This window comes from Drosophila hydei, unplaced genomic scaffold (genome assembly GCF_003285905.1).
Source record: "Drosophila hydei strain 15085-1641.00,03,60 unplaced genomic scaffold, DhydRS2 tig00008144-arrow-arrow-pilon, whole genome shotgun sequence".
Taxonomy (NCBI): Eukaryota; Metazoa; Arthropoda; class Insecta; order Diptera; family Drosophilidae; genus Drosophila; species Drosophila hydei.
In genome coordinates, this window is record NW_022045849.1 from 789,440 (window position 1) to 816,023 (window position 26,584).

At 47.0% G+C, this 26,584-nt stretch overlaps 6 protein-coding genes across 8 annotated transcripts; 2 read left to right on the forward strand and 4 right to left on the reverse strand.

Moving 5' to 3' along the window:
• Window positions 1-1,082: 1,082 nt before the first annotated feature.
• LOC111598234 (vacuolar protein sorting-associated protein 13B) lies at window positions 1,083-13,673 on the reverse strand. Of its 3 annotated transcripts, none has more exons than XM_023313395.2 (15): window positions 12,220-13,661; window positions 10,714-12,085; window positions 9,892-10,628; window positions 9,634-9,835; window positions 8,805-9,433; window positions 8,285-8,745; window positions 6,897-8,216; window positions 6,676-6,832; window positions 6,384-6,608; window positions 5,209-6,251; window positions 4,783-5,148; window positions 3,964-4,725; window positions 3,417-3,904; window positions 1,418-3,351; window positions 1,083-1,350 (listed from the first exon to the last, which is right to left on the reverse strand). In XM_023313395.2, the coding sequence occupies exons 1-15, from the start codon at window positions 13,498-13,500 to the stop codon at window positions 1,129-1,131; spliced, it is 11,199 nt and encodes a 3,732-aa protein (XP_023169163.2). In that variant the 5' UTR covers window positions 13,501-13,661; the 3' UTR covers window positions 1,083-1,128. The 3 variants fall into 3 exon arrangements, with proteins under 3 accessions (XP_023169163.2, XP_023169164.2, XP_023169165.2); XM_023313396.2 differs by lacking the exon at window positions 12,220-13,661 and having other exon boundaries at window positions 10,714-11,736; window positions 11,795-11,994; XM_023313397.2 differs by lacking the exons at window positions 1,083-1,350; window positions 1,418-3,351; window positions 3,417-3,904; ... (8 more) ...; window positions 9,634-9,835; window positions 9,892-10,628 and having other exon boundaries at window positions 11,606-11,736; window positions 11,795-12,085; window positions 12,220-13,673.
• A 5-nt stretch (window positions 13,674-13,678) lies between these two features.
• Window positions 13,679-15,266, forward strand: LOC111598236 (translation initiation factor eIF-2B subunit alpha). Its single transcript, XM_023313400.2, has 6 exons — window positions 13,679-13,748; window positions 13,929-14,031; window positions 14,090-14,191; window positions 14,254-14,620; window positions 14,679-14,949; window positions 15,015-15,266. The coding sequence occupies exons 2-6, from the start codon at window positions 13,998-14,000 to the stop codon at window positions 15,159-15,161; spliced, it is 921 nt and encodes a 306-aa protein (XP_023169168.1). The 5' UTR covers window positions 13,679-13,748; window positions 13,929-13,997; the 3' UTR covers window positions 15,162-15,266.
• A 56-nt stretch (window positions 15,267-15,322) lies between these two features.
• On the reverse strand, window positions 15,323-15,810 carry LOC111598238. Its single transcript, XM_023313402.1, has 2 exons — window positions 15,652-15,810; window positions 15,323-15,586 (listed from the first exon to the last, which is right to left on the reverse strand). Exons 1-2 carry the CDS (start codon window positions 15,796-15,798, stop codon window positions 15,341-15,343), a joined length of 393 nt encoding a protein of 130 aa, XP_023169170.1. The 5' UTR covers window positions 15,799-15,810; the 3' UTR covers window positions 15,323-15,340.
• LOC111598237 lies at window positions 15,797-16,501 on the reverse strand. The gene is made up of 2 exons (XM_023313401.2): window positions 16,152-16,501; window positions 15,797-16,090 (listed from the first exon to the last, which is right to left on the reverse strand). Exons 1-2 carry the CDS (start codon window positions 16,381-16,383, stop codon window positions 15,813-15,815), a joined length of 510 nt encoding a protein of 169 aa, XP_023169169.2. The 5' UTR covers window positions 16,384-16,501; the 3' UTR covers window positions 15,797-15,812.
• Window positions 16,502-16,630: 129 nt separating this feature from the next.
• LOC111598235 (conserved oligomeric Golgi complex subunit 7) lies at window positions 16,631-19,359 on the forward strand. Its single transcript, XM_023313398.2, has 3 exons — window positions 16,631-16,775; window positions 16,853-17,495; window positions 17,551-19,359. Exons 2-3 carry the CDS (start codon window positions 17,040-17,042, stop codon window positions 19,357-19,359), a joined length of 2,265 nt encoding a protein of 754 aa, XP_023169166.2. The 5' UTR covers window positions 16,631-16,775; window positions 16,853-17,039.
• A 93-nt stretch (window positions 19,360-19,452) lies between these two features.
• LOC111598232 lies at window positions 19,453-25,918 on the reverse strand. Its single transcript, XM_023313394.2, has 2 exons — window positions 25,360-25,918; window positions 19,453-25,306 (listed from the first exon to the last, which is right to left on the reverse strand). Exons 1-2 carry the CDS (start codon window positions 25,796-25,798, stop codon window positions 19,476-19,478), a joined length of 6,270 nt encoding a protein of 2,089 aa, XP_023169162.2. The 5' UTR covers window positions 25,799-25,918; the 3' UTR covers window positions 19,453-19,475.
• Between the last annotated feature and the right edge of the window lie 666 nt (window positions 25,919-26,584).

Genomic DNA, 26,584 nt, shown 5'->3' on the forward strand with positions numbered 1-26,584 from the left:
AAGTGGTTTTTGGGTTTGGCTGGCGCAGCTATAATTGAATCCTACGGTTATGCAGCCGCGTAGCTTTGCACATTGCAGCGTAACTGTGAACCCAACCGCCAAGCAAATTATATTTTAAGCGAAAAAAAATGGGAAGCAATTTGCTGCGGGTGGATGCTGTGGCTGCGGGTGGTGCCAAGAACATTTTACAGCTTTGCTGCTGCTGCTGTTGCTGCTGCCATTGGCTTGTTTGGCTCTGTTTAATATACTAAATAAGTTCCTGCCTTGCATCGAGTCGCCGCGCCCTTCGCATTGCTTGGCCCCACTGATTGTGGGTATTCCTGCCGCCGGACGGCAAATAGTTTTATTGCTCTTCTTAGCTAAAAAGAAATCGAATTTCATTAAATTGAATTTCTACGGCATTGGCATGCACGTTCAGTGTCCAACCCACAGCCTGAATACGACTCGTACTAGCAGCACGTGAGCGGAAATTCCAAAACAACATCATAAACTTGAGCGCTTAATATCAAAGACAGGTATATTCATGCAGGTAAGCGGCTGACAGATATGGGTAAAGTTCAAATTGTCCAAATTCTCCAAGCTCCATGATTGATGCACACAAATTGTGGATTCAGCATAGCTCGCAGCAGCATCCCAGCATTCTTCCCCTTGAAGCCATCGAAGCTGCGTAACCAGTCATAGCTGAGGGTCTCATTGCTCACCAGCAGATCGTAGGAGTTGAGCTGATTGGAGGTTGAGTCGCTGCTGTAGGTAGCGTATCCAGTTTCAGAATCGAGCTGAAGACAAAGATGCGTCCCACGTAGTTCCAGGCTGGAATGCCCTCACCTCTTTATGATTCATTTATAAATATATTTAATAATTTTGTTTTGAATTTTACAAAAAGTTCAACCAGTTTCGAAGTTGCATTGAATTTAGTAGTGTCTTCATTTGGTGTTTGGCATAAAATACTAGCGGAATGACAAGTTCCACAACAATATGAGCTGGGCATTGGAATAAATATGTACATATATATACATAAATATATAAAATATAATTATATACATGTATACATATATATATATATATATATATATATATATACATATATATGTATAGTAATACATGGGAAGCCTATGGCCACTCGTTGGTTCACTGTGTTTGGCTGATGACCTTGAGATAGTGTATAAGATGCTGGCCAATGTTAGGTTTGATATAGAAGATGCACTGCGTCTGGCGGCGCAGATGAGTGTCCCGAGCCTGATCCTGGTCGTGCAGCTGCAGCAGGTCGCTCAACGAATCATTGCACGTGGGTCCGTGGACACGCGAGGCATTCAGAAAGCTAATGATGCGTTCGTTGGTGAACTTCATTTGCTGCGTGGATTAAACGGAAGAAGATTTGAGTAATATGACTTGAGCTAGGTTGGTAATGGATGCTTACGCCTTCCAGGTCATCGGATTGCTCTGGCTTCAGACTCAGGTACAGTTTGGAGGGGTCCTCGCGATCTGCCAGCACGTCGAGCTTTAGCACAGATGAGATGAACTTCAGATCGTCGCACTTGAGCTCCATTATCACCAGCACTGTGGACGTCAAATATAGCAAGGCTGGCTGCAGTTGATCCTTTAGCAAGAGCGTGATCTCGTGGAAGAATAACAACTGATCGCTGCTCAGCCTTTCGTGCAGGAAACGCCAGATGCGATAGGAGCTGGTGTGCAAGGCCACGTTGCGTGTCACGCTCGGCTCCACCTGCAGGGGCATGGTATTGAAGCCCACCGTATGCAGGACGCCCTGCCCGGTTAGTGACAACATTTCGGCAGCTCCACTGATGGGTTTGGTCAGAGCACCGACAATACCTTTGGTTAGACCCGTCAGCACGCCCACAGAGCTGCGTGCCTCCAATGTGTGATGGGCCAAGCCTCCAACGGCGCCTAGCAGGCTGATGCCCAGTCCGGTCAAGCCTAAGGTCAGACCATCGGCAAAGCCCTGGGGACGTGCACGGCGTCGAGCCTCTGTCAACTCCATGTGCTCCGCATCCAGCGTGAATCTATCCAGATTGCGTGCCACCGAGTCGGCCAGCTTGGTCACCGAGTTGACTGTGCCCGCCGTAACATTGCGCAGCAGCGAGGCCGAGCCTTGGGTAATGCCCACTAGAAAGCCCCACGGGCCACGAAACAGACCTTGCACGGGCATCGAAATGAAGTCGCGCAGGCCTGTGGTAAAGGAACGCGCCAATCCACTGGGACTGCCCAAAATCTCCAGCGAACCCACCACCCAGCCAGCGCCGAAAATAGCTCCGCTCAGATAGTGCACGCCCAGAGATTGGCCAAAGCGCAGGGGCACGGTGAGTATCTGCTGGCGCTCGTAGCGGGAGAACGATAGTGGCGAGTGGTCCAAGGCGATATAAACACGCGACGATGTGTGCACCGAGAGCAGCAGGCTGAGCGGCTCCACGATGAAGCTATGCAGACGCAGGGGCTCGGCAATGTACAATGCCTGAGCAACAACTTGCTCTGGCAACCAGACCTGGCCCGCCTCCAACTGTAGGCGCTTGCACTCCGGATGCGAGGTATGGATGCAATTGGAGGGCGCACACTCGACCAGCGTGTCCAGCAGCTGATTCAGATAAGCATCCTCGATGTAGACACGCAACGGCTGCAGCTTACAGCACACAGCCTGCAACTGCCTCTCATCCTGGTAGAGGACAAATGTCAGCTCTGAAATTTCAGCAGACGCCGCCTGACTCCTGTACAGCTCATCTAGTTCGTAAACCGGAGGCAGGCAGTTGCTGCGCTTGTACAATTTCTGTGCGCACAGCAGCACCGGGAAGTCATATTTGCCATTCGAATACAGCTGATTGTCGACCTGCAAATTGGGCAGCTGCAGATGGAGTTCGCGCCGTTCATCATCGTCGTCGTAGGCGATCATCACATCATCTGCGTACATGTTGCAGACCTCAGTCTTTAGAGAGTCTCGCTGTCGATCGTTTGTGTGCAGGCTGAAGACAAAGCTCTTGATGAACAAGCGAAAGGAAAGCTGAAGATTCGTTTCGCACTCCTCGCTCAAGTGAATGCAATCAATATTTTCGAGCTCCAGTTGCTTTTCGGCCCCATCCACTGAGTCCGACTCCTGTACAAGGGTCTCCTGCAGTAAGGGTTGCGTGGCCTCAGGCTCTTTCAGACGCGAGCGCAAATCCTTGACAGAAAACTCCAACTGCTGCGCTATATAGTAGATGTTGAAGCGTATCACTCGATGCTTATCGCAGATCACGACCTTGATATCGCCATGGTTGGGCACATGTATGAACTTCTTCCACGACTTGTCCATGCGTATGGGCTTCGACCAGCTGATCTTGTGCTTGCCACAGGCCACCAAGTCTGCAAATCAGAGAGGGATAACGAGCTAAGTCAAGAACTAAGCTTGTTTGTGGCCTAAATCTTACCAGTGTAGAGAGCTAGGGATAGATTGCACATGGTAAACTCCACGCCTGGAAAGTTGTCATACATTTGCGGCGGTGTATAATAGCATCGGCTATATGGCTCGATCAGCTGATTCCATTCGAAGTGCTTGCCCGAGAACTCAGGTGAGGTGCAACTGACATTGCTGTTGCCCGAGGCGCTGGTCTGAGCCACAATGAATTTTACATTTGTATTATTGTTGATGATTATCGCAGGCGCCGAGTCCGTGAACACATTCAAATAGTATACATTGTCCTTTTCGATGAGTGTGCTCATTAGGGGTATGGAATCTTTGCCATCCTGTATGTTAAAGCAGCGCCGCGTGAAGGGCATTGTCAGCGGTATGGGTATGGAGGTCCTCTCTTTCCCATTGACGGCAAAGCAAACGAAGTACTCAAATGCCGTATCACAGGTGTGCCTCGATTTGAACGCATTCAGATCGAGGAATTTCTCAATGGTGGCGCCAATGTTGCTGTTAAAGAAGAAGAAACAATTAGCTAAAGTAGACAGGTAAGTGTGTGCTGCCCTTACGAATCTTGCCTTTCCTGCACGGGTTTGAGTCTACGACTCATCGTATCGAACTGCAGCGAATTGACCTCGCCGCGTCCACAGGTTTCCTTATGGTCCATGGTCAGTGGCAGAGCAGTCAGCGTTAAGTTCGTAAAGTTAGCTATCACATATTTGGATCGCAGCTTGAAAATACGTCGTCCATCGTCAAGCTTAAAGTCGAGCAGCAAACGCATCACCTCGTTGTTGCGCACTAAGACTATGTCCACATAAGAATTGGCACGCAATAGCACATGACGCTTCGACCCGCTGGGCACTGAGCTCGCCTGGCCTTGTTGCTCCACACAAATGGCCATCGAAGATACCCAATTGGAGCCAAAGGGCGCATCGAGGGTGAAGTGGCTGCTAAGCACAGGCAACATTTCCAAACAGCTTGCACGTATCTTATGACGTACACCAGCCGCGACTAGGCAGATGCTGACATCCAGATTTGTATCATTGATGAACATGGCCCATGGGGCTATCTCCAGGCCCAAGGTGCAGGAGAACTCACGCGTGGCCTGCGCTCGATACTGAACATCCATCATACTAAGCAGCTCATGAGGACGCTGCACGCGCAGCTCCTCAGCATCATTCAATGGCCATTTGGATCTGATACTCCTGTCCAGTCGGTCCAACGTCGATTCGATGGTCCAATCCGCTGGATTGTAATGGAAGAACTTATGCCAATCCATGGACTTCAACATGAAAGTATATTCACTTTTAGAAGCGGAACCCAAGGCAGAACTAAAGGGAATTGAGAGAAGCATTAGGCATTATAAGTGAAAGATGTGTTAAACCTACGGATAATCAAACTTCACACAATGTTCCGTGGAATGGGTTGTGGCCGTATTTAGTGCTACACGACCGCCTTCGCCGGCAATGGCAAATTGGTCCTGATTGCTGCTCTCTGTTGCCTGCAGCTCACAACTAAGCAAATTGCAGATCTCGAATATGGGCCAGATGCTAACAAGAATGCGCTGCGGCTTAAAGTCATCAACATCGACGCCAGTGCCACAAACGACATCTTCCCTCAGGATGCGCACCCATAGGCTGACGAATTGCTGCGCCGTGTGGGTGGGCACCTTAACGAGCCAGGGCAAGCTGTTGTTCTGCTTGAGCGGTATATCGCCAGTGCGTCCTTTGGCATTCTGCGAGCTCAGCTTGAGTCTGGGAAAGAGAACTTCATTTAGAACTGAAAACTTGGTTTATCTATGCCCACTGACGTACCTCATGTTAACTTGTTCATTGCGCTGCACCTGCTGATAGAACGATATGCGACCTTTGGCCACTAGCAGATGCGGCAATGCGTTCGTAGCTTGTTCATCCAACTGCTTGCCCTCAGTGCGAAACTCAGTGAGCAGCTCGAATGGCACCATGCTCACGAGCTCAATCTGTCCCTTGACCAGTATATAGATCTGTGTGGTCGACAGCTTGCTCAGTTTTATGGTAATGCAATGCTGGCCAACACGCAGATGATGCACACGATGCTCATCTTCAAACTTCAGGGCAATGGCCAGTGATTCGCTGCTGTCCAGCTTATGCGATTCCAAATCTTCGATATAGAACATCAACTCCTGGCCACAGCCATCGTTGCTGAAGTAATAGGGACGCAGTTCCTGTGGCAGCACGGTGATGCGTTCGCTGGTGCCCGTCTGGCCGAAGACAAAGTGCGTTTGCATGCGATTGACAATGACACACCTGGGCATCAAGGTGTGCACATCGCGCTGCTGCTGCAGCTGCTCCAGCCAATGCTGCTTGGAGCAGAGCAGCGTGTGTATCACACAGGGGCCGCAATTGAAGCGCAGCTTGTCCAGCAGCAGGTTGGCATGCAGCACACGTTGCTTTCCATCAAATCGCAAATAGCTATGAAAGCTCATTGGCTCCATGATGTCCATCATGTTGAGCGATCCGTAGTCCAGGCACTTGATCCTGCTGCGAAAGTCCAGCTCGGCGCTGTAACTGTCGCGTGTGTAAATCGTCGAATGCAGTTGCAAGTCATCCATGTTGACGCTGAGAAAGGTCTGCGTTATGTTTGTGGTGCGTCGCAGAAAGTATTTCTGAAGCGGCGCAGGCAGCACATTCGATGCATCCGGCTGGTTAAGAAAGTTCAACTCCACATACTGACAGCTGAGCAGCAGCTGAAGCTTGGGCACCAGCTCCACCTGAAAGATGGTATCGATGCGCATGCAGCCAACCAAAACCTTTGGATTCAATATGAAATCACGGTTCGCGCCGCCTTTATGCTGCTGCATCACGTGACCGCTGTCGATCTGAAAGAAGAAGACTACTTTAGCACCCATTGAACAGACCGAAGGAGGCGTGGCGTGAGAGCGACTGCGCTATGCCTAGAATGGCAGCAGAAACAGCTCTACGCACACTTCAGGGTATCTCGTACTGCTCACCGAATGCATATCATCATCCTCCTCAGGCACAAAGCAGGTTCCATCCACAGAGACCAGCGACTGCATGATAACCACACGCCAAATGGTGGCGGTTATATTGCGATCCGGCGGTACCAGCTGCTTGGTGTCAATCTCCGAGAGCTCGAAGTCGCAGTAATGCAAAAAGGTTTCGTGTGTCTCACTAAAGTACTCCATGCGGCACTTTATATGAATGGGATTATCGATCTAGCGAGACGAACAAAGCAATTAACTAACTTGGGCAGAGGAAACACACATTTGCAGCTCAACCTACGGGCATTGGCACGGGGTAGATATGCAAACGGCTCATCTGACGCGGCTGTGGATAGCGCCAGCAAATGATGCCGTAGTTCTTCTTGATTATCTGCACCTGGTAGGGCATGGGCAGCACAGTGTCTGTGATCAGATCGACAAACTGGAAGGCGCCAGCGCTGTTAGAAGACAAATGTTTTAAATTAAATAATATAAGTATTTACAATTTACTGGAACACAAACCGTAAATCGTCCTGATAGAATTCCATCTTGGTTTTCGGCGTCGTCTTGGAGCGCACGATCTGTTCCTGGGATGGCGTGTACTTTAAAAGTTCACATGGAGATACCTTTGGTGGTTGACCGAGCATCGGACGATTTTGTAGAAACTGCTGCCATTGCTCATTAATATGTTGCTTGATCTTATCGAGTCCTGTTTGGGCTTGGCGCAGATACAAAATGTTCTCAATGCTCGCATCCACATGAAGGACATTCAGCTTGAGTGTGACGCTGCTCAGCAGCTGATCGCACCACGTCTCGCTGAGCAGATCGGCCGAGAGCCGCATGAGTATCGGATGCAACAATATCTTGTCGCCCACCTGCACATAGACGCAGCCCAGTGTCGACTTGACAGCAGCCTTCTGTGGTCGTGCAGCGAACTTGATGTGCGCATTGACGTCCAGGCAGACGGCGCTGCAGTTGTAGCTCTGCTCGTCATCATAGAACTTGATTGTGATGCGATCACAAGCCATGTGTAAGCGATCCGCATTGAAGCATTGCAACTTCAGCTGCTGCAACGGTGTCGCGCGCACCACAGGTCGTTCGCTGCGCTGTGGAAAATAGGGCGTGGCACTGAGCATCGAATAGATGCGAATCAAATCACTCGATAACATTTTGATGCTGCTCTCGCACAGACTCAACACCATCGGCTTGCGCAACTCAACGTCCAATTCCAACTGCTCAAAGCGATCCATTTGCGTGCGCACTGTCAGCAAGGGAGGAGGTATGCCCGAGCTATCCAGCGTTCCGGGCTGCGTATCAAATAGAGGCGCGCTGAACTGTTCACTCGAAGCTGCATCGCTCTCTGTATTCGACTTGGCCAAATAAATGTTGAAATTGAAAATTGAAGCTTGGGTAATGCCACCGCGTGGCGTTTGCGCAGCCATAAAACTGGGCTGCGACACGGTGACCAATAGAAGCGGCTGCAGCTTAAGCTGTCCCTGCTCCTCGAGCACATCATAGATCCGCAGCTCAAACTTGCCCGCCACAAAAGAAACGCTGCGTGGATAGATTGGCTTATGCCTGAACATTTTCTGTGATTCCAGCTGCGGAAACTGCAGAGGTCCACAGGTGGTCATTCCATACTTGGGCATGTTAATGCCAGAGTCGCTCTGACAGGAACCCAACATGATGTCGCTGCTGCTCTTGGTATCCAAAAATCTTTCTTTATCGCTACGCTGTGATGCACGTGATCCTTTGCCAAGCCTGTCTTTAGAACAGAAGCAGATATAATTAGCTGAATCTTTAGCCGCCGGACAGGTATTCGAACAGTGCTGCTCCACGATGCTAAGAAACAATCATTTTATAGTAGGTGGCATAATATAAAGGGGCGTGATCGACCCTGATCGACTTACCTGCGCCAGCGCTGCACGTGATTAAGAATGCCAGAAATCATATGAATCTGATGCGTATTCAGCGTGGCCAAAAAGTCTGTGACACAGTTGAACTCGACACTCTCGCCACAGATTAGAAAACGTTCGTAGCTGATGGCGGGCGCATAAACAATGATGAAGTCGAAGTCCTTGAATATGTCCATGTGCTCAAGCTCTGTGGATTGCGATTGCTTGTTCCATTCCAGGGCCGGATTGCAGTGCGTATCGGACAGCGTCTTCTCCAAACGAAACTTTTGAGTTTGCAGCCAATTGCCAGAGGATAATGAAATCTTGCGTACACTCAACTCGTACTGACGGTCCTCGACCAAAGCACCTGGCGTGCAAAGCATGTTCATCTCGGCTGCTTTATTGTAGATATCCTGGCGGATTGGCTGACGCACTAAAGGATTCTCCACACTTGGCGTTAGCTTAATGCTCTCGATCTGCAAAGAATATAAAATCAAATATAAACTCATTCTAAAGTATATCCTCGTTAACTTACCCTCAACAGCAATACGCTGCAGCACCTCTTATCCGTCTCGACAGGCACATAGATATAGATGCCCTTGCTGTTTAGATGCACTATGGGCAGATCCTGTACAGTTCTCAGACAATCCTGTGCTGCTTGCTTTGGAGGCGCTGCCTCCTCTTTAGGCGCAGAGCTGCAGAGCAAATCAACGAGCTCGCATTGCGACAAAAACAATTCGGAAATACGATCCACATGCAATATCATTTCTATCGGCTGCACCTCAATCAGCAGCTCTGAGATTGTGCGACGTTTATTGTGCAGATTGCGAGCACCAATCTTCGAGTGTAGGTCCTGCAGGTTGACCGTTGTAATCACAACATTAAACAGTGGCAAATTAGTGCTATCTCCGAGCATCTTGATGTGGAAATCATCCATGAGTCTCCAGTCGCCCGGGTCTAAGGCTTCGTAGAAGTTGAGGCTCACGTTCTCCAGTTTGGTGGTGATCTTTGTGAAGTCCTCATGTCTGTCCACATTCAGCAGCAGATCCTCTAGGCTTAACACCAGTTTCCGTAGCATCTGATCTCTACAGCTCTCCACTTCCAAGGAGATGCGCGGTATAGTCCATTGACAGAAAAATATCAAAATAGCCTTGGACTTGGGATCTACAAAAGCAAAGCGCAACACGAATTATAAACAGAGCTGAGTTATCTAGTCGGGAGTACCCGACTAGAAAATACCCGACGGACGGACGGACTGATAAACAGACATGTATACCATATGGGTTAAGTCGTGCATCGCCTATCTATCACATACATTGGCACAATGGATTCAGGGTACTATGTTGTCTCAAGTCTTAGCTCACCATGACTCTTAGCCATTGGCTCCACATTGGCATTGAGCTCGAGGAATTCCTTCAAGATGCCATAATTCTGTGCGCTGCCCGTGTAGATTTCTAAATTGCATTTGCGTTCCGTTTCACTGGATTGGCATGGTCGGCCTTTCAACGAACTTAACGAATTGATGACGGCATTCACAATTGTAAAATGCTCAAGCAAAACCTTTAACTGTAAATTGAAATACTTTAAGTTATTAGATCAATCAAGATTACTTAGCGACCTACGTGACATCCAAAGATATTTATTGGAGACATATCTACGTGGACATTGATTGAATATGTGCTGGACAACTGAGGATCCACCACTTGATCTGATTTCTTAGAGTCGAGGTCGTCTTCATTTTTCTTTTTCGTTTCATTAGTCGGCTTGTGAGACAAAGACAAGGCAACTGTTGTGCGCACGGGGCTCACAATAATATCCGCTGTTTTTGACGGGAGATGAAAGTCGACGGAGAAGTCATTCGCCTCCATTAGCCAATAGCACTGCTCCACCTCTTTATTCACATTGATCAGGTTGCGTATATTGCCCTGCACCACTTCGTCGCCGTTGCTGGACTTGATCCTGAGACGGGACAACCGAATGGTTGTGTACTCCACATGCAAGTCCTTGCTGCTTCGGCGCAGCATGACGCCACACACATCAAGGTTCACTTTTCTCAGCTCGAACACCACAACAATTGTACTCAATCGGTTGATCAGTTGAGCCAGACTCATGGAATCCACGTCAGCGTTTGTGTCGCTTTTCGCCACTGATTTGGCTGGTTCCGTGTGCGTGACGGGCTTCTCATCGCGCTCGGAGCTCGCGTGTATTGTCTCCGCCGGATTTGAGATCTTACGGCTGTTCGAGCGGCTAGCGCGACGCACATTCACTTCACTCTGCGTCAACTTTGGCACTGAAGTCATCGATGCGTAAGACGGAAATCGTTCCGATTGACTAAAACTATCAAAGTCGGCTTCCGAATCTAAAGCAAGCAAAACAACGTTAAGATGTTATTATTCTAATCCATTTAAGTGATTTCAAAATAAACTAGAAGACTTGACACTTACCATTTTCAACGCATTGCTCGGGATTGGCGAACGAGTTGAGGAACTGTATCAGATAGATGTCTAGAGTTATGCGAAAGCTATCTATCCAGGTACATATTGCAGTAGCTGGCATCACTTGGCTATCGGAGCTCGATGTCTGCAGCGGGAGTTGAAGCTGAAATTCCAGCCATTTGTTATTGCTCCCCTTGCTGGTCGATATGATCACGTTGCGTACATTCATCATGGTGTGATAAACATCGGTGTTTAGGTTACGCAGCGAAAACAACATCGCCAGATGCGTCTGATATTTGAGATAGTCAAGCTGCACTTTGGTAATCAACGTTTGCAGCTTGATCACATCGGCGGAGGCATTTGCCTGGGCAACCATTTTAGCCAATGCGGCCAATTGAGCTCCATTGTAGTCCAAGATCAAGGGTACGATGTTGCTCAGTATCACAAGTTCACGCTTGGAGAACTCCACGTTAATTAGCTCCGTTTGTACTTCAGCCTGTTGCGTGGGAGCCGTATTGAATCTCTCATCGTTAGGCAGAAGCAAGTTCTTGAAGTCCAGCTGCATGCTGGGTATATTCAGGAGCTTAGCCTGTCCCATTGCCGGCGTGGTATTCAGAGCCACCATCGTCACATTTTTCACATTGAATTTGAAAATATTGTAACAGGAATCAATTAACTCTCGCGGCTTCTCCTGCAGCTGTGTCATCAGCTGCACAAGACGCTTGGGATTCGCTGGAGTCGAAACAGAACCCTCGGCCAATGACAAGGTCAGCTGTAAATAGGGCAGTAGGGACTGATTGACAGTGATGGCTAAACGATGTTGGTTGGATGGCGTAGAGCTCTCGGCACTCTGCTGCCTTGGATACAGCTTCACAGTCATGTCACGCAGCTCGATCTTGTAGTTACAGGTGGGCATAAAACCGATCAGATACTCCAAATCCGCATAGGTCATATACTGGTTGTTGCCCGACTCGTTTTGGTCATTTCTCACTGGACTGCTGCTGGTGCTGCTGCTGTCTTTGGTTGGGGTTTCTGCAGTATATCCTGTATAGTCGTAAGGACGTAATAAATCACTAATTACATTTTTAACCTGTACAAGTGACTGCGAAAAGTGGAATGTGATGCCAGCAGACAGCACTCGATACTTCATGCGCAGACCCAGATCTCTCAGTTGCCCCTCCGCCGACTTTTGCTTCCTCAACGGCTTCGGTACACGACATTCGACAATGTCAATGGCGAGTACCGGACTCCGAAAGAGCATATAATCGTCGGTGTGGCGTGCGAAGTAATCGTCATGATTGTAGCTACACCAGACGCGATCCGCAGACTTGTACTGATCATCAAAGAGACTCTTGTCCACAAATGCCCGTACGTTATTGTTCTAAAAGCGAAAGAGCCAACAAATCAGACTTGAGTTGAAGAAGAGTGTTATAAGTATCTAGTTTGTGTAGTTAGCGAGATCGGACAGGGACAGGGAGACAGCAATGAAACGTTGCGGCTCGCTTTGCAACTAACCTGCTTGGTATTCACCAGATTTTGATCGATGGGATCCTCGCTGCGATAGATTCCCAATGGCTCCATGCTTATGCTGGACAAGCCCGCTCTCATATTGGTCCAGTTGTTCTCCTTCAGCTGCGATCGTTCATAGTAAATGCCGCCCAGACTGAGGCGCACGATTGGCGTATAACGAATGCGTTTTATGCCGCCCATGGCCTGATCGTTGATTAGCTCAGAGTTCTTGAGCTGAAAATTGAACTCCTCGGCATAGATACCCACATCGAACACATGACCAACTGGTTCCGCGGAGTTCGAGGTGTTTTCGTCAGAGTTAACCAATAGACTCCAAGCATTCCAAAACATGGAACCGGACGCTTCGTTGGGGGACGCGACATTTGCGTTAGCGCTACTTGACGATGTCACCGGTTGTTCCAGGTTAAAGACGTTCTCCTCCTCCTCAGGAACACTGGGCTTCAGTTCCATTAGCAGATTAACCAATTTCATGATCATGGGCAGCTGCAGCGAAGACACATTGATGTCCAGGGATTTGGTGAAGACACCAATGCGCTTGGTACTCGACGTGCTTACAGTGTTGATATTATGTTTCAGCAGCACACGTAGCTCCAATGTGCAACGATAGAGTATGGGCTCCTGGCAAACCTCAATACGTCCAGCCGTATTCCGTTTGTCCAGGCAAATGGTTAAGTCAGAGATTTGGAGCAGCTTGCGCAAATAAACCATCACCGGATGAACTTCTACCATGGCTGGCTGCCAACTCTCGTCGGCAGCGCTGAAGTTCAAGTACTGCACATTCATGGAGACGACAATGTCATCGTCCACATACTTCAATATGATATTGTGACATTGCAAATTGATGTTGTTGATGATCTTGTTGACAACAGACGATGTAGTGGGGGCTCCACCTGGCTGCTGTGGCTCGTCGCCTTCTGCTGAATTGCGCCTACGACGCTGTTCCTCCAGCAGTGAGGCACGTCTCTGCTTACTCTCCTCATTGGGCAGTTTGGCAACAAATTCAATTGTATTTATCTCAATGCGCACTGGCTCCGAAGTTAGCTTTGTCCAGGGCACTTGGATGGAGAGTTCGTGTATGTGGCCGGATACGAGTTCAATGGGTAGATTCAGCTCCTCCTCCAGGACGTCGAGTCGTAGATCTAAGTTGTGAAATGATGCCTCGCCCTCCCATAGCGATACCTGTGCATCTTCATCGCGTATGTTTTTAACATATTTCGCCACGTAGTTAAGCAAAATTGGTGTAATAAAGGACTCTAATTTAAACATTATCGCGTTGCCCAACGACGACAATTACACGATGATAATGCGCATTAACCAAACCTGCCTAGTTAATTGAACGTTTTCCTTTTAAATTTAATGCACATTTCGTTAATTTTGTTACGTTTATTATGCCGAAAAGCAAAATAAAAACAAAATAACATTTGCTATACTATTCAATTGTTTACTGTTGAGCACCGGCATACAGTGTTGGCTAATGCCGTAAACTGCCTGCGTTGCAGCACTATTTCTACAATGTAGGTTATTTAAATAGAACATTTAAAAACAATTTTTGATTATAAACTGTCTGAATTGATGTATTTAATAAGTTCTTAAATATATTCCTAACTTAGATATTTATATATTCTTATCTTAACATAACTAATCTGTTTTGGAACTTATTTACAACCTTATTTACAACCTGTCGTTACGTGTAGCTAGGCGCAATCAGCTGTTCGAATCACAATTGTTGACAACGCGGAACAGTTTAATATTTACTCTCAAAAATGCCACAAATTACAAAGTCTAACGAAGAATTTGGTAAGCAACAGGTAATTTGTATGTATTTCTTTCATATTCATCTTTTTCTGTTTCACAGATGTGGTCAAATACTTTCTACAGCTGCTCGACGATGATAAGGACATGTCATCTGGCATAGCGGCCATTAAAACGCTGCTCATGATCTTGGAAAAGAAACAATGTAAGCAAATATATTTCAGAAACATTTTCATTATTAAAAATGTATTTATTACGCATTCACAGTTGGCACCATACACATTTTGCATACTACAATGCGTGAGGCAGTGGCTGCCATGCGAAACACTGATCTGTCCATAGCAGCGATTGTGTCGGCGGGTGAGCTCTTCTGCCGTTTTATAACACTTAGCTTGGACGACAAGCATATGGAGGAGTGTCGTCAAATTATGTTAAACCGGGGCAAAATCTTTTTGACCAAGCTACAAAATTCGCGTCAGGTGATTTCACAACAGGCACAACGTTTCATCAGCGATGGCTGTCGAATCCTCACACACTCTCGATCACGTGTCGTCCTTAAAGCTCTGATAGCTGCATCACAAAACAAAAAGACATTTCATGTATTTGTAACGCAAGGCGGCATAGGGAACTCAGGGCAAGTACACAAACGAGAATATCGTTCGTCATTTAATAGAACCCTCTATTTTCATTAGGGAGGAGATGGTGCAGGATTTGCAAGCTGCTGGTATTGATTGCACGCTTATACTGGACTCGGCGACTGGCTATGTTATGGAATCGGTTGATTTTGTTATGGTTGGTGCTGAGGCAATCGTTGAAAGCGGCGGCATTATCAATCGCATCGGCTCGTATACAATGGGCTTGTGTGCTCGCGAAATGAAGAAACCCTTCTATGTACTCTCCGAGAGCTTCAAGTTCTCTCGCCTGTATCCATTAAATCAAAGAGATTTACCCAACGAGTACAAGGTAAGTCGAGACTTAAAGATTGCTCTGAAGAGCTTTTGCTATTTAATATCTTTTCTGGTTTTTAGTACTCGCGTAAGCATTTGAATGATATTTCAAAGGTGCATCCACTGGTCGATTATACGCCGCCTGCCTATATCACGCTGTTATTTACGGATTTGGGTATCTTGACACCATCTGCGGTTAGCGACGAATTGATCAAATTGTATATGTAAAGGTGGGCTAATAAAACGACATGTGACTCTGATCTACTTTCAAAATTGTGATTATACCGAAATATGTATACATAAATACGTTATAATATTGGCAATTGATGCGTATACTAAGCTAGTTACTCAATGTACAGGTTACTCTTAAAATTTATATATATGTGTATATATATTCGACGTGTTAGCTAAAAGCGCAATTCGTTTGCCGAGTAAGCATCAAGATCATTCTCAATGCCATACTCGGAGCCCAACTCATCATAGATATCTACGCTATAGTGAGACGTATCACTATTATCATCTCCGATCGTGTACTCGCTATTGTACTCCTCGAGATCATCCGTATAAACTTCGCTTTCGTCTTCCATTGCATAAGCGCCATGTGCCAATTGTTCCTCGAGGCCATCCCCGGGTTCTTCTAGATCGCTAGCATTCTGTAAGAGTAAATGTATACATTGAGTCAAACTAACTTTAATGTTAAAGTTAAGATTTCTGTTACCACTTGACCCGTTTGTATATTAATCTCGATCTGTAGGCGTATGTCCATGACCAGAAAAGCTGTTGTCACCAGCAGAGGTATGGTTAGACGACTCTTCCAAGCCAAATCAGTGAGGAACAGAAACACATTGCCAAACGTAGTATCCATTGTATATATATATATTAGTTTTGCTCTTCCTGCTCGGTTTGATGCTCCTCATCTACCTCGAGCTCGTCGTACTTAACAATCTGCAATGTTTCGCCTACTGTTACCGCCTGAACGGGCAGCAGATGACGGTGCAGTCGACCGCTTTCGATGGGCGTATCAAATTCAAGCAATTGCTCAAAAGTTGGCTCTGGCACAACGCTTGAGGCTAGAAGCGAGCGCATGCAATCCTGCTTCTTCGCCTGCAGCGAGTCCAACAGTTTTGTTCCCCTTTGAACTTTCTGCAGTTTTCGCTCTGCACATTAAGAAGTCACGATTAATATAATGCAGTTAGATAAATGTGTAGATATACTCACCTAACAATTGCAAGTAGTTTGCCGAATCTGGCAGCGGCTCAATTGGTTGTGAGCCTGTAACATTACTCTCCTTTATGCTTACGTCGAAATCCGTCCGTATTTTGGTGTCTCCTTTATTTATGGTAGTTGCGAAATTATCCTCAAATTTTTCAATCACTTTGCTATTTCCGTTTTCTCCTTGTTTGATGCTATTGTTTGTCACTTGCCAGGGATCGTCTTGGCAAACTGACATGTTTCACTTACTAAAAACGTTAACATCAGCTTTTAATCAAATCGTTATTGTAAATCGTTGTTGTTTTCACAAACGAAGTATCAGAGAATACATAAGTTAGAGATGAGCGCGTGTTGGTTTTTCCTAACACGATCTGATTTCAGGAATAAGAAAACACCAACGACATGGCATGCGCTGTTAATAGTTATATAAACAATATTTTTAAAATTGTATGTTTTATTAGAATTATATAAATATACCTCCTAAATAACAGTAATTTAAAATCTACAATTACGTGTCACGAAGAAAAGTACAATACGCGGTTTGTCGGAACTTACTTTGCTTGAGGCATTTTACCAACACTGCCAAATAAACAGCTATGCTCAAGAGGCTTAGGGACTTAACAACATTCCGTAAATTGCATTTCATATGGTTTCATACGATAGTACTTACAAAAATAATATTGCTAAAGTTTTATTATATTACACAGGGAACCTATAACTTGTATTAAGTAGCTTTGGTTTTCATATTGGCTACTGACGAAAGCTGACAGCTCCGTAAATCATATAGCACAACAACTGTTCAGCATTTACCAACACCACAAATTAAACAGCTGTGTGATCTAAGAACCTTTAAATTGAAAACATTCCTTAAACTGAATTAAATACACTTTTAAAATGGACATATCGGCGCTTTCAGAGCCAGTTGAATTTTCAGCCGCCGATTGGATTAATGCAAATTATAAGAAGTATACTGAAGAGAATAATAAAAAAGAGAGTGCCACTGCTACATCATTCATACAAAGCTACGTGGCTAAGCTGCAGCTGTATGTGCAGCAGGTTAACTATGCTGTCGAAGAATCTAGCCAGCAGGTTGTGGCCAGCATGCCACGCATTGCCAAGGAGGCTGCCACACTTCAGAGTGATGTGGCATTGTTGCAGCAAAAGATGAGCGCGATGCGTCAGGAAGTGGCGGCCGTTCAGGAAGAAACCGGCGACTGCATGGCTACCTTAGAGCGTTTGAATAGTTTGCAAAGCAAATTGCAGGCGGCCAAGGAATCTTTGCAAGAGTCGGATGGTTGGGGCAATCTGCTCTCCGAACTGGAAGACTGCTTTGAACGAAATGATATGAAGGTAACTCAAGTCTTACAGAATCAATGGAACAGCTATTTAAGATCTTTCGTTGCAGGGCGTTTGCGATAAGCTGCGAGCGCTGCAGAAGTCGCTGCAGGCTCAGGAACAGCTGCCTGGTCATGCCGAACGTCAAACGCAGGTGGAGGATTTCAAGAACCGCTTGGAGGCCATGGCATCACCTAGCCTAGTTCAATGCTTTGCTGAATCAAATCTGGAGCAGGCACAGCGTCATGTGCAAATTTTCAGCAGCATTCAGCGCTTGCCACAGCTGCAGCAGTACTATCGAGCTGTTCAAAAGAATGTGCTGCAACAGCAATGGAAGCAAACGCTCGAGCTGCAGGTCAGCGAATCACCCCAGCAGCACTTCCTTACACTCTTCTACGATCAGCTTTTGGAGCATTGCCAACGCCAATTGAAATGGTGTGTGCAGCTCTTTGCAGATGAATCGATAGACGTGGCTCAGTCCCAACCATTTTTGGTCATTGCCGAGCTGTTGCCAGCTCTGCAGCCAACACGCGATGCCCATATTTTGCAGCTGCTGAAGAGTTCCAATGAGCGACTAGAGCTGTTGGCACAATATTCTCAGGCCAACCAGAATTTCGTTTTGCATCTGAACTCGATGCTGAAGCAGTCGACAATTAGCTTGCCTGCCGAGCTGCATGGCCAGCTGGCTGAGGCGGTGTTTGAATACTTTCACAAGTTCATACAACAATATCCACGTCTGGAAGAGACTCAGCTGTCCACACAAGTTGATCGCTTGCTCTCGAATCAGTCGACGCCCAGTGATGCAGTGCGTCATCTGGAGGACAGCACTCGCAAGCTCTACGAGTGGCTGCAGCAGGCTTGCACACGCTGTGAGGCTATAACCAATGATTTAGCTCTGTGTAGGCTGATTACGGTGCTCAATGGCATATTCAAGCGGCAACTGGAGAACTTTAACCGCACCCAGCGCCAGCTCAGCCTCAGTCTGGGTAGCAGCAATAGCGAAGGCACAGCGCGCAGCGAGAATTGGGCGCTTCTGCAGTACACGATGTCCCAGCTGCAGTGTTTGACCGATTTCCAGTTGCAGCTGCATCAGTTCGAACAGCTGCTTCATTTGCGCATGAGCAGCTTAGCCAACAGGTTGCAGCAACCAGCGAGTGGACAGGAAATCAGCATCTATCAGACCTGTGAACGTGCTATGCACCAGCAGCTGCTCTCTACCATTGCCGATTACCAGCAGAAGAGGAGCGAGGCAACAACTGCTACTAGTTCCGATAGCCTGGGAATCTTTCCACAGATCTATGCCACACTGAAAACTTATCTGGAAGAAACGCACGATATTACGTTGAATATATTGCTGCAGCCCATCGAGGCGCACCTGGCGCATATACGTCCGCCCGTGGAGGCCTACTCGAGTTCATCAGGCATCAATATGCCCGCGTTTAGCTACGCTCCACAAGAGAGCATCACACAAATTGGCCAATATCTGCTAACGCTGCCCCAGCATCTGGAGCCGCTATTGCTGTCGCCATCAGCACTCCTGAAGCAAGCTCTCGAACTCTGCAACATTAAGTATACACAGGCTATACCCTGCGCTGATGTTCTGCTCTCTCTGGTCGTTGAGCAATGCTGTGTAATGTATCAGGCTCAAATATTGCAAATCAAATCGTTGCCAGCCTCGTCGGCCACACAGCTCAGCGTAGACATTGAATACCTATCCAACGTGCTCGAGGAACTGGGCTTAACAATCAATCTGCAGCTGTCGCAGATTCTAACTTTGTTGAAGGCTGCACCCGACCAGTATCTCAACCTAAGCTCCGGCTGTGAGCCGCGTCTGGTGGCTGCCATACGACAAATGAGAAATATTATATCCTCGCAATAATTAAATATATAATATAATATAATGTACAAAGTATTTATATATATATATTCAAAAGCATATATTACATTATTATTAACACTTTAACATCGTTGTTTAGATTTAACTATAAAAGGCCACTAAGAAGCCGGGGCCTGGACTGGATCTGGCAATGCCGGTTGCCGGTTGTGCGATTGCCACCAGTCGCTGACGTACTGCCGCAGACTGGATAGAGCTAACACCGAATGGGTATCCAGCTTTTCATCATTGGCCAATTGATCGCAGTACTCGGAGCGGGAACTGGCATAGGTGCCGCCAAAGCTGCGCAAGTAGCGTATACTTTCTGTGTGTTCCGGCCAGTGACGAGATACGCAGTCGAGCAACAACTCCAGCTGCTGGCCAGACAGTGCTCGGTACTGGCCACTGGAGGCGGCGGCGGTCTTTTGCAGTACATTGAGCAGACGTGCCAGACCGGGTACGGAGACGCGCGGCGAGACCAACGGCAGCAGCTGCAACACCAGACGTTGCACGCGCAACTGAACATGCGTGTAGTCTGGCAACTCGGATTCGCTGGCGGCCACAGCATACCAGAGATTATTGACAATGCTAATGATGCCCTCAATGATGTCGAACTGATGGAACTGTGTGTCGCGTATGACACCCATTAGCCAGGATAGAATGCCTACATGCTCCATCATAATCTTCACAGCGCCAGGTATTTTCACGCACGTGGACAGCACAGAGAGCAGCAGCAGATTGGTGTCGAGTGTGGCCAAATTGGAGCCATAGAAGCTGAGCAGCACCTTGAATGTGTTCGTGGAAACGAGCAGAAAGAGATCAGCGCTGCATTTGATGCCATTGCTCAGCAGCTGGACAATGAACTCTCTATACTGCTGATGCTCCGGCTCCTGGGAGTAGAAGAATATATTGAATTCGGGTATGGTCTGAAAGTTAAAACTCTGCTTCAGCTGCAAATACATCATGAGTCGCTTGTACAGCAGGTGCGAGGGATCTGTGCTTATGTTAAAGCTGTGTGCGATGAACAGCACGGGAATCAAAGGCACACGAGGTGTTCCACCATGCACACGACGCTGAGCCAGCCAAGAGTCACGCAGCTCGCCCAGACCCGATTGTATGTTGTCGTAAGCCTGCGTCCACAAGGGTTTCTCATAGAACTTGGATAGCTCGAAGTGGGTTCGATACCTCTGCTGACAACAGGCGGCAGCCAGTCTCATATCCTTATCCAAGGACGACAAAGCGCAAAAGCTGACAGCGAGTAATCCATTCTGTACAGGCCACTGCGCCCGCACCGCTGACTCCGGTGCAAAGCAGTGCATCATCAAGGGCAGCATAAAGGCTGGATCATAGCAGTGTTCGTAGATCTCCTCGCGCTTGGGACACAATCGACGCAAATGTTGCTCGAACTGCTTGCAACCCTGCTCGATGCGCTGCTCGAGCAGATTATCACCGAACCTCTGCGATTTGGTTGCGGGATTAAGGAACTGCAATTCAGGCAACTGTTTACTGGCATGTAGCATACGCCAGACGGGGAAGTTCTCAATGGTATATTGACAGGATGGACGCACAATTAGAGCCAACACCTGCGACACGTTCGTCTCGTGCTGCTGCAGCTTGGCACGCTCATCCTCGTCAACGGCACGCAATGCATAGTGAGCCACTGCACTCTCGCCCCAGATAAACGGACGATACTGCGCCAAGCCCACATCGAAGCGTTCATAGTGCTCCAGCAGTGCCAAAGCATAGCGATCGGCGGGGGTTAAACGTGCATGATAGGCGCCCAGGATGACGGGTATATGAGCACTATGCAGAGCAGTCGGTGCCTTCCTCGCCAACGTCTCTAGCAGCTGCAACAAATGTGTCTTTACCTCGGTCAGCTCACCCAGCAAATGATCGTAGCAGCACGAATGTGTGCATGCCATCTCATATAGTAGACCGGCATCTGCACTCTCTCCCGCCACTTCATCGTAATCCTGGTAGAGCTGATCGCATAGATAGGCCAACAACTTGAGCAGCAGTCCATTGATGTGCGCCTGTTCGGGCGTACGATGCTGTTCCTCTGGCATGTGCATGGCCTGCTTCAGACAGCTGCGACAAAAGTTGAGCCAATGGGAAGCTGTCAACAGGCGGCTCCAATCCAACTGCTGTTGCTCCAGTTGAGGCAGTCGCTGCCACCAATCGTAGCAATGGAATGCCAACTGCTCCAATTTGTCCAGTTGCACACTTTGCTTCTTCAAATCAAGCGCCAGCATTTGCACATTCAAATTGACATAGCTGACAAAGATGTTGGACTGCTGCACTGCATCCTTGCTGCTTGCATATGCCTGATTGTAAATCTCGTTGAGGACACGCATTTGGAAGAGCTCAACTGCATCGAATTTCAATTGCTTCTGACAGTAATCCAGGCACTCGGATTTGGGCATGCATTTGGCAATGAGCGATGCACTCGCTGTTGCATGCTCACGGTAGATCAGAGCTGCCTTTTGCGGCTTCTCGATGCTCTTGAGTATGCCATTCTTGTAGCTTTGATAGCAACGCTGCAGCAGCGACTGTTCCAGCTGATAGCCGCGCTTAAAAACAACATCCAACAATGGATAAATCAACTCCTTTTGCTCCACATGCTCCGGCAGCAGCTGAGCAAATGTCGTAGCCAGCTGCGCATTCCGTTCCAGAAGCAGACAAGCAAGTCGAATGGCTGATTTGCTTAGCTTGCGATTCGATGTGGAGAAGAAGCTCTTGAAGAATTGTTCATTGCAACCAGCTAGATGATGATGCTGTCTGCTTAGGAACTCCAATAGCGCTGACTCTAGCTGCTCCAGTTGTTCGGCGAGTTGAACTCTTTCACAGAATTCACCATAATAGCTCTGCAGCTGCAACATGGACTGACTGCAATCGATGGGCTGCTCAAGCTGAGCCAGACGTCTCAATAGACGCAGCATAAGCTCATAGTAATGGTTCGTCTTGCCGGTAGCCATGAAGTAATCCTTCGCCTGCAGCTTGCTGGTGAGCAACCGCAACATTTCGGCACATTCGCTGGCGGTCAGCTCAAAGGCATCCACAAGGCCAACACATTCAAGCAGTTGAGCCGGTTGTGCAGCGGATTGCAGGGCTGCGGGATCATTTAGCGCTATTTCCAAGCCAATCACCAGCTGCTGTCTGTAGTAGCTAGTGTAGCTATCAAATTTCTCCAGGCTACGACAATGTTCGGCCAGCCGACGCAGGCAGCTCACATAATGCAGCTGCGTCTCGCTTGTCTCGCTGAGCAGGTGAGTTGCGCGCAGTTGACTTAGTCGAATGCTATAGATGTAATGCAGCAAGCGTTGTGTATGCGACTCCTCCTGCTGCTCCTTCTCCAGCTCATCTTGTACCTTCACTTGCTGCCCACCATCTAGCTGCTTGGCTATTTGCAGCAGTCGAATCAAGCATTCTGCTATCAATTGCGCTTGCTGTGCCTTCAGCTGTTTGCTCTCAACCAGCTGACAGAGCATAAACAGCAAATCGTGTGCATAGATCATATTACGATGTGGATTCCGCAGACTAAGCTGCAGCAGCACTTTGTTTCCATCCTCTAGCTGCAGCTCAAAGTGCTCGCTATCTGTAGCTGCCGGCTTGAATATGTGATCAAAGGATTCAGTTGAAGACTCCAGCACTGCCCGCTGCAATTGGGCCAATTGTGGCCAATGGTTAGCAATGCCAGCAGGCAATTTGGCAACCTGGTCGACCTGCATATATGATTCATGCTCCGAGAGCTGTGTGCTGTATAACTGCTGCACCTGCTCCGGTTTCGTGTGATAGTGATAGAGCAACACAAAAACCAACTCCACATAGGCATCATACGGCGGTTCGATGTCAACGCCCTGCAACAGCAACGGCATCATTTTACTCAGTGTCAATGTCTCCACGTACGCCTGGACCGTTTGACCTTGTTCGATTTGCTTGAATAGCTTGCGCAGATTCTCCACATTGCTGGCCAGCTCGGCTGCATTCTGTGTGGGCAGTTGCTCCACCTCTGCCAGATCCAGTGAAAGTATGGTTAGCAAAATGCTGGTCACATTATCCACAGTTTGACCATCGAAGCCAATTAATGCCTCCAGCCAAATATCAATCTCATAGCTAGATGAATCGAACATGCCCGTGTTCTGCAGCAGACTGTGCAACAGCTCGCCAGCCTCAGTCTTAACAGCCAAATCGTCGTCCTGCATATAGGCCTTGATAAAGGATCGGAACACCTTCTCGAACAGCTCCTCCTGTGGATGCAGCGAACGTGGAAAGAGCAACAAAATCGTTTTTATCGACTTCAGCTCCAGCTTAATCTTTTGAACCTTGCTCAAGAGTTCAGTTTGATTCTCGCTCTGCTCGACCGCCTCATCAAAGTTCGTCTCATACAATGGACGCAACACATCCAAATAATCAAGAATTTGACTCGTTTTGTGAACGAATGCACGATTCTCTTTGCACATGATCAAAATCAACTCTAGGGTCACCGACAGATGATCCAGTACATTCACTCCTGGTGACGCTCGCTCCTGAATACTCAGGAAAAGTGAGTACAGTATACCCTCGATAGGGGGGAAATTGATAAGCAAATGATTGAGTAGCTCAAACTTAAATTTACGCAACGAATTGCCCGCACGTTTCGACTGTTCCTTCAGCGCAACGGCGCTCACATAGTTACTGTACTGCGTCATCATGGCCAGAAGCAAACGATTCACAGATATTCTTACTTGGAAATCCTTGCTCCGAAGCATATTCTTGCCTACAATGTGCAGCAACGCCTCGGTGGGCAAGCACACCTCCTTGATCCAATAACTAAAGTCAGTTAATGTCATCTTATCCATGGCGACAGACAGAGCGCTCGATGGCACAGCTTCAATGATACTGGCTAACATTTCAATGCCACTTGGTAAATCAGACGCTGCCAAACGTATGGGATTTACAATTGAAGAGAAATTTCGTACAGTATGCCTGCACAGATCTGGACAGGCTTGCAGCGTCTTCAATATAAGCTCCTTCTTAAGCGGATCGTTATATGGACGATAAAGTGTGCCCAGAATTTTGCCTTGCAGCTTGTTGTGTTTCTGGCGATAATTGGTCATCGCATCAAAGCTGATGCCATGCTTGCGAGAGGTGAAGAGCAGCAGAAGCAACCGATGCACAGCTGCTGCTACAGCTTCGCGTCCCTCTGGAACAGAACTGCCTGCTGTTTCGCCTTCCTTGCGTCCACCACTATACCAGGCAACAAGTCCTTGAGGGCCTTCCCAATCGTAGAGGCGTCGCAAATGTTTGCAGCACTCCAAATCGAAAACATGCACCTTCTTTGTCTTCAATATGTTGGGATTCTCTAGAACATATTGGCGCAATGTGTTGAGCACGACACAGGCAGTCACCTGATCATCATAGACGAGACCCTTGACCAGCTCTCGTATTAGATGAGCTCGATCGAGAATGTTGCGAATGAGCAGCGCATTGCCATCCACCAGAAAGGAGAGCACAAAGTGTATATACGCTTTACGTACTGTATCCTCGTTTTTGTAATCGTGCTTCGAATGTGAGAGCATCTCACCCATTGTCTTCACGTTGGAGAGTATGTCATAGGAGCTGAGTACCTGACGGCCTAGCTGCGAGTCCACGCAAACAATTGCAGTCAGCAATTTGAGTGCATTGCGACGATGACTCAACTGTGCCGATTGCAACAATTGCTCCAACAGCGAGCCGTGAGCTTTGAGAAAATATCTGCCAGCATGCGCAGCCGATTCCATGTGTTCCTTTTGATTCGTGAGTATTTCCATTATGATGCGCTGCAGAGCCTCACAAAGGTAGCCCAAATGGAGAACGTTGGTCTTGTCGATGCGATTGAAAGCTTCGGCTAGCTCCAACGGCTTGCCACGCTTCTCAATATACTTGGCCACAATCTTTGGACGGATTTGGCACATATATAGGAAGTGCCGCAACTCTATAAAAATGTTAAGTCAGTCGAGTACTCACAAAATCTCAATCATAACATACCTGTTATAAAATTATTGCCAAGCAATTTGTTTCGAAAATTCATCATTTTGAAATCATTGAGAAATCGCAGAGGTTTCTCTTCTGGCTCAATGCCCGAATCGGGACTAATCTCTGCTTCATCTGTTCTTTCATATTCTTCCTCTTGGTCTTCTTGGCCTTCTTGTAGATTAGTGCTTTCTTCCAGTTCCTCGTCTGGCTTATCTACCTGTTGTGTGTGTTTGCTCTTCTTTTTCTTTTTTGTTGTTTCTTTTTCTTCTCCATGCGGTTCTTCTTCTGGCAGCTCCTTCGTTGGCTCAACATGTTTCCTGTCTTTTGCCTTTCGTTTTGGCGTGTCAGACTCCTTTTGCACCTTTTTGGGTACCGCTATTTCGGCATCGTCGACTTGGTCTACGGCCGCAGCTTCATGTTTTCTTTTTCGTTTATTCGTTTGTATGGCCATCTTTATGTGACTTTTGCATCAATTTTTATAAATAAAAAATGAGAATTGATAAAAACTCTTAACAAAAATAAAACACACTTGCGGCATGCACGTGTAGTGCTATATGAATGCGCACTGCGTACCGGTTACTCTACATAAGTATTTTAAAGTATTTAAGCCACAGCTTGTGGTAAAAGTGTTGTAAAACGTTTGCTGACGAGCCAAAAATTATATGTTGAATTCATTTAATGATTATTGCCTCCTGCATGCCAGTTACTTTCCATAAGCGCTTAATCATATCATTGTGGTTGTTGTTTTTATTGTCATGTGCACTTTAAAGCAAGAGTTTTGGTCAAAGTGTTGAACAACGTTTGGGGCGCTCATACTTAAAATATTTTGAATATATATTGAATTTACAATTATTTATTACAGCATTTCTCACATAAACATTAACAACTATTATACGTAGTTGTTCAGATTTGAAATGTGAAATTTAATATAAATATAAGTTAAGTGCACAACAAACACATATTTCTCGTATCCACATCTATTATGCAGTTCATATAGGTATAGGACTAATCCTCTTCAAGTGCTCTATTATTAACTCCTCCTCCGCCTAGCGAAGAAATGCCGGAATTATTGTTTGCCACTGTTGGAAATTCTGGTAATGTCGTGGTTCGCTGCTTCGCTGGCGCTGGTGGCACTGTTGGCAAATCAACCGATTTACGATTACCTAAATTAAATTACAAAGAATAAAACAGAATGTAATCATAAAAACTATGAAAATGTTTGGATATGCTTACTACA

Bases quoted from the DNA above. Each gene is read 5' to 3' on its own strand.
- LOC111598234 (XM_023313395.2), bottom strand. From the start codon at position 13,500: ATGTTTAAATTAGAGTCCTTTATTACACCAATTTTGCTTAACTACGTG. The intron at 8,746-8,804 runs GTAAGTTAACGA...TATTCTTTGCAG, and splicing joins GCAGCGTATTGCTGTTGAGG to ATCGAGAGCATTAAGCTAAC. The intron at 1,351-1,417 runs GTAAGCATCCAT...TAATCCACGCAG, and splicing joins AATCCGATGACCTGGAAGGC to CAAATGAAGTTCACCAACGA.
- LOC111598236 (XM_023313400.2), top strand. From the start codon at position 13,998: ATGCCACAAATTACAAAGTCTAACGAAGAATTTG. The intron at 14,032-14,089 runs GTAAGCAACAGG...TCTGTTTCACAG, and splicing joins AAAGTCTAACGAAGAATTTG to ATGTGGTCAAATACTTTCTA. The intron at 14,950-15,014 runs GTAAGTCGAGAC...TCTGGTTTTTAG, and splicing joins ATTTACCCAACGAGTACAAG to TACTCGCGTAAGCATTTGAA.
- LOC111598238 (XM_023313402.1), bottom strand. From the start codon at position 15,798: ATGGATACTACGTTTGGCAATGTGTTTCTGTTCCTCACTGATTTGGCT. The intron at 15,587-15,651 runs GTAACAGAAATC...TTACTCTTACAG, and splicing joins ATATACAAACGGGTCAAGTG to AATGCTAGCGATCTAGAAGA.
- LOC111598237 (XM_023313401.2), bottom strand. From the start codon at position 16,383: ATGTCAGTTTGCCAAGACGATCCCTGGCAAGTGACAAACAATAGCATC. The intron at 16,091-16,151 runs GTGAGTATATCT...CTTAATGTGCAG, and splicing joins AAACTACTTGCAATTGTTAG to AGCGAAAACTGCAGAAAGTT.
- LOC111598235 (XM_023313398.2), top strand. From the start codon at position 17,040: ATGGACATATCGGCGCTTTCAGAGCCAGTTGAATTTTCAGCCGCCGAT. The intron at 17,496-17,550 runs GTAACTCAAGTC...CTTTCGTTGCAG, and splicing joins TTGAACGAAATGATATGAAG to GGCGTTTGCGATAAGCTGCG.
- LOC111598232 (XM_023313394.2), bottom strand. From the start codon at position 25,798: ATGGCCATACAAACGAATAAACGAAAAAGAAAACATGAAGCTGCGGCC. The intron at 25,307-25,359 runs GTATGTTATGAT...ACATTTTTATAG, and splicing joins TGGCAATAATTTTATAACAG to AGTTGCGGCACTTCCTATAT.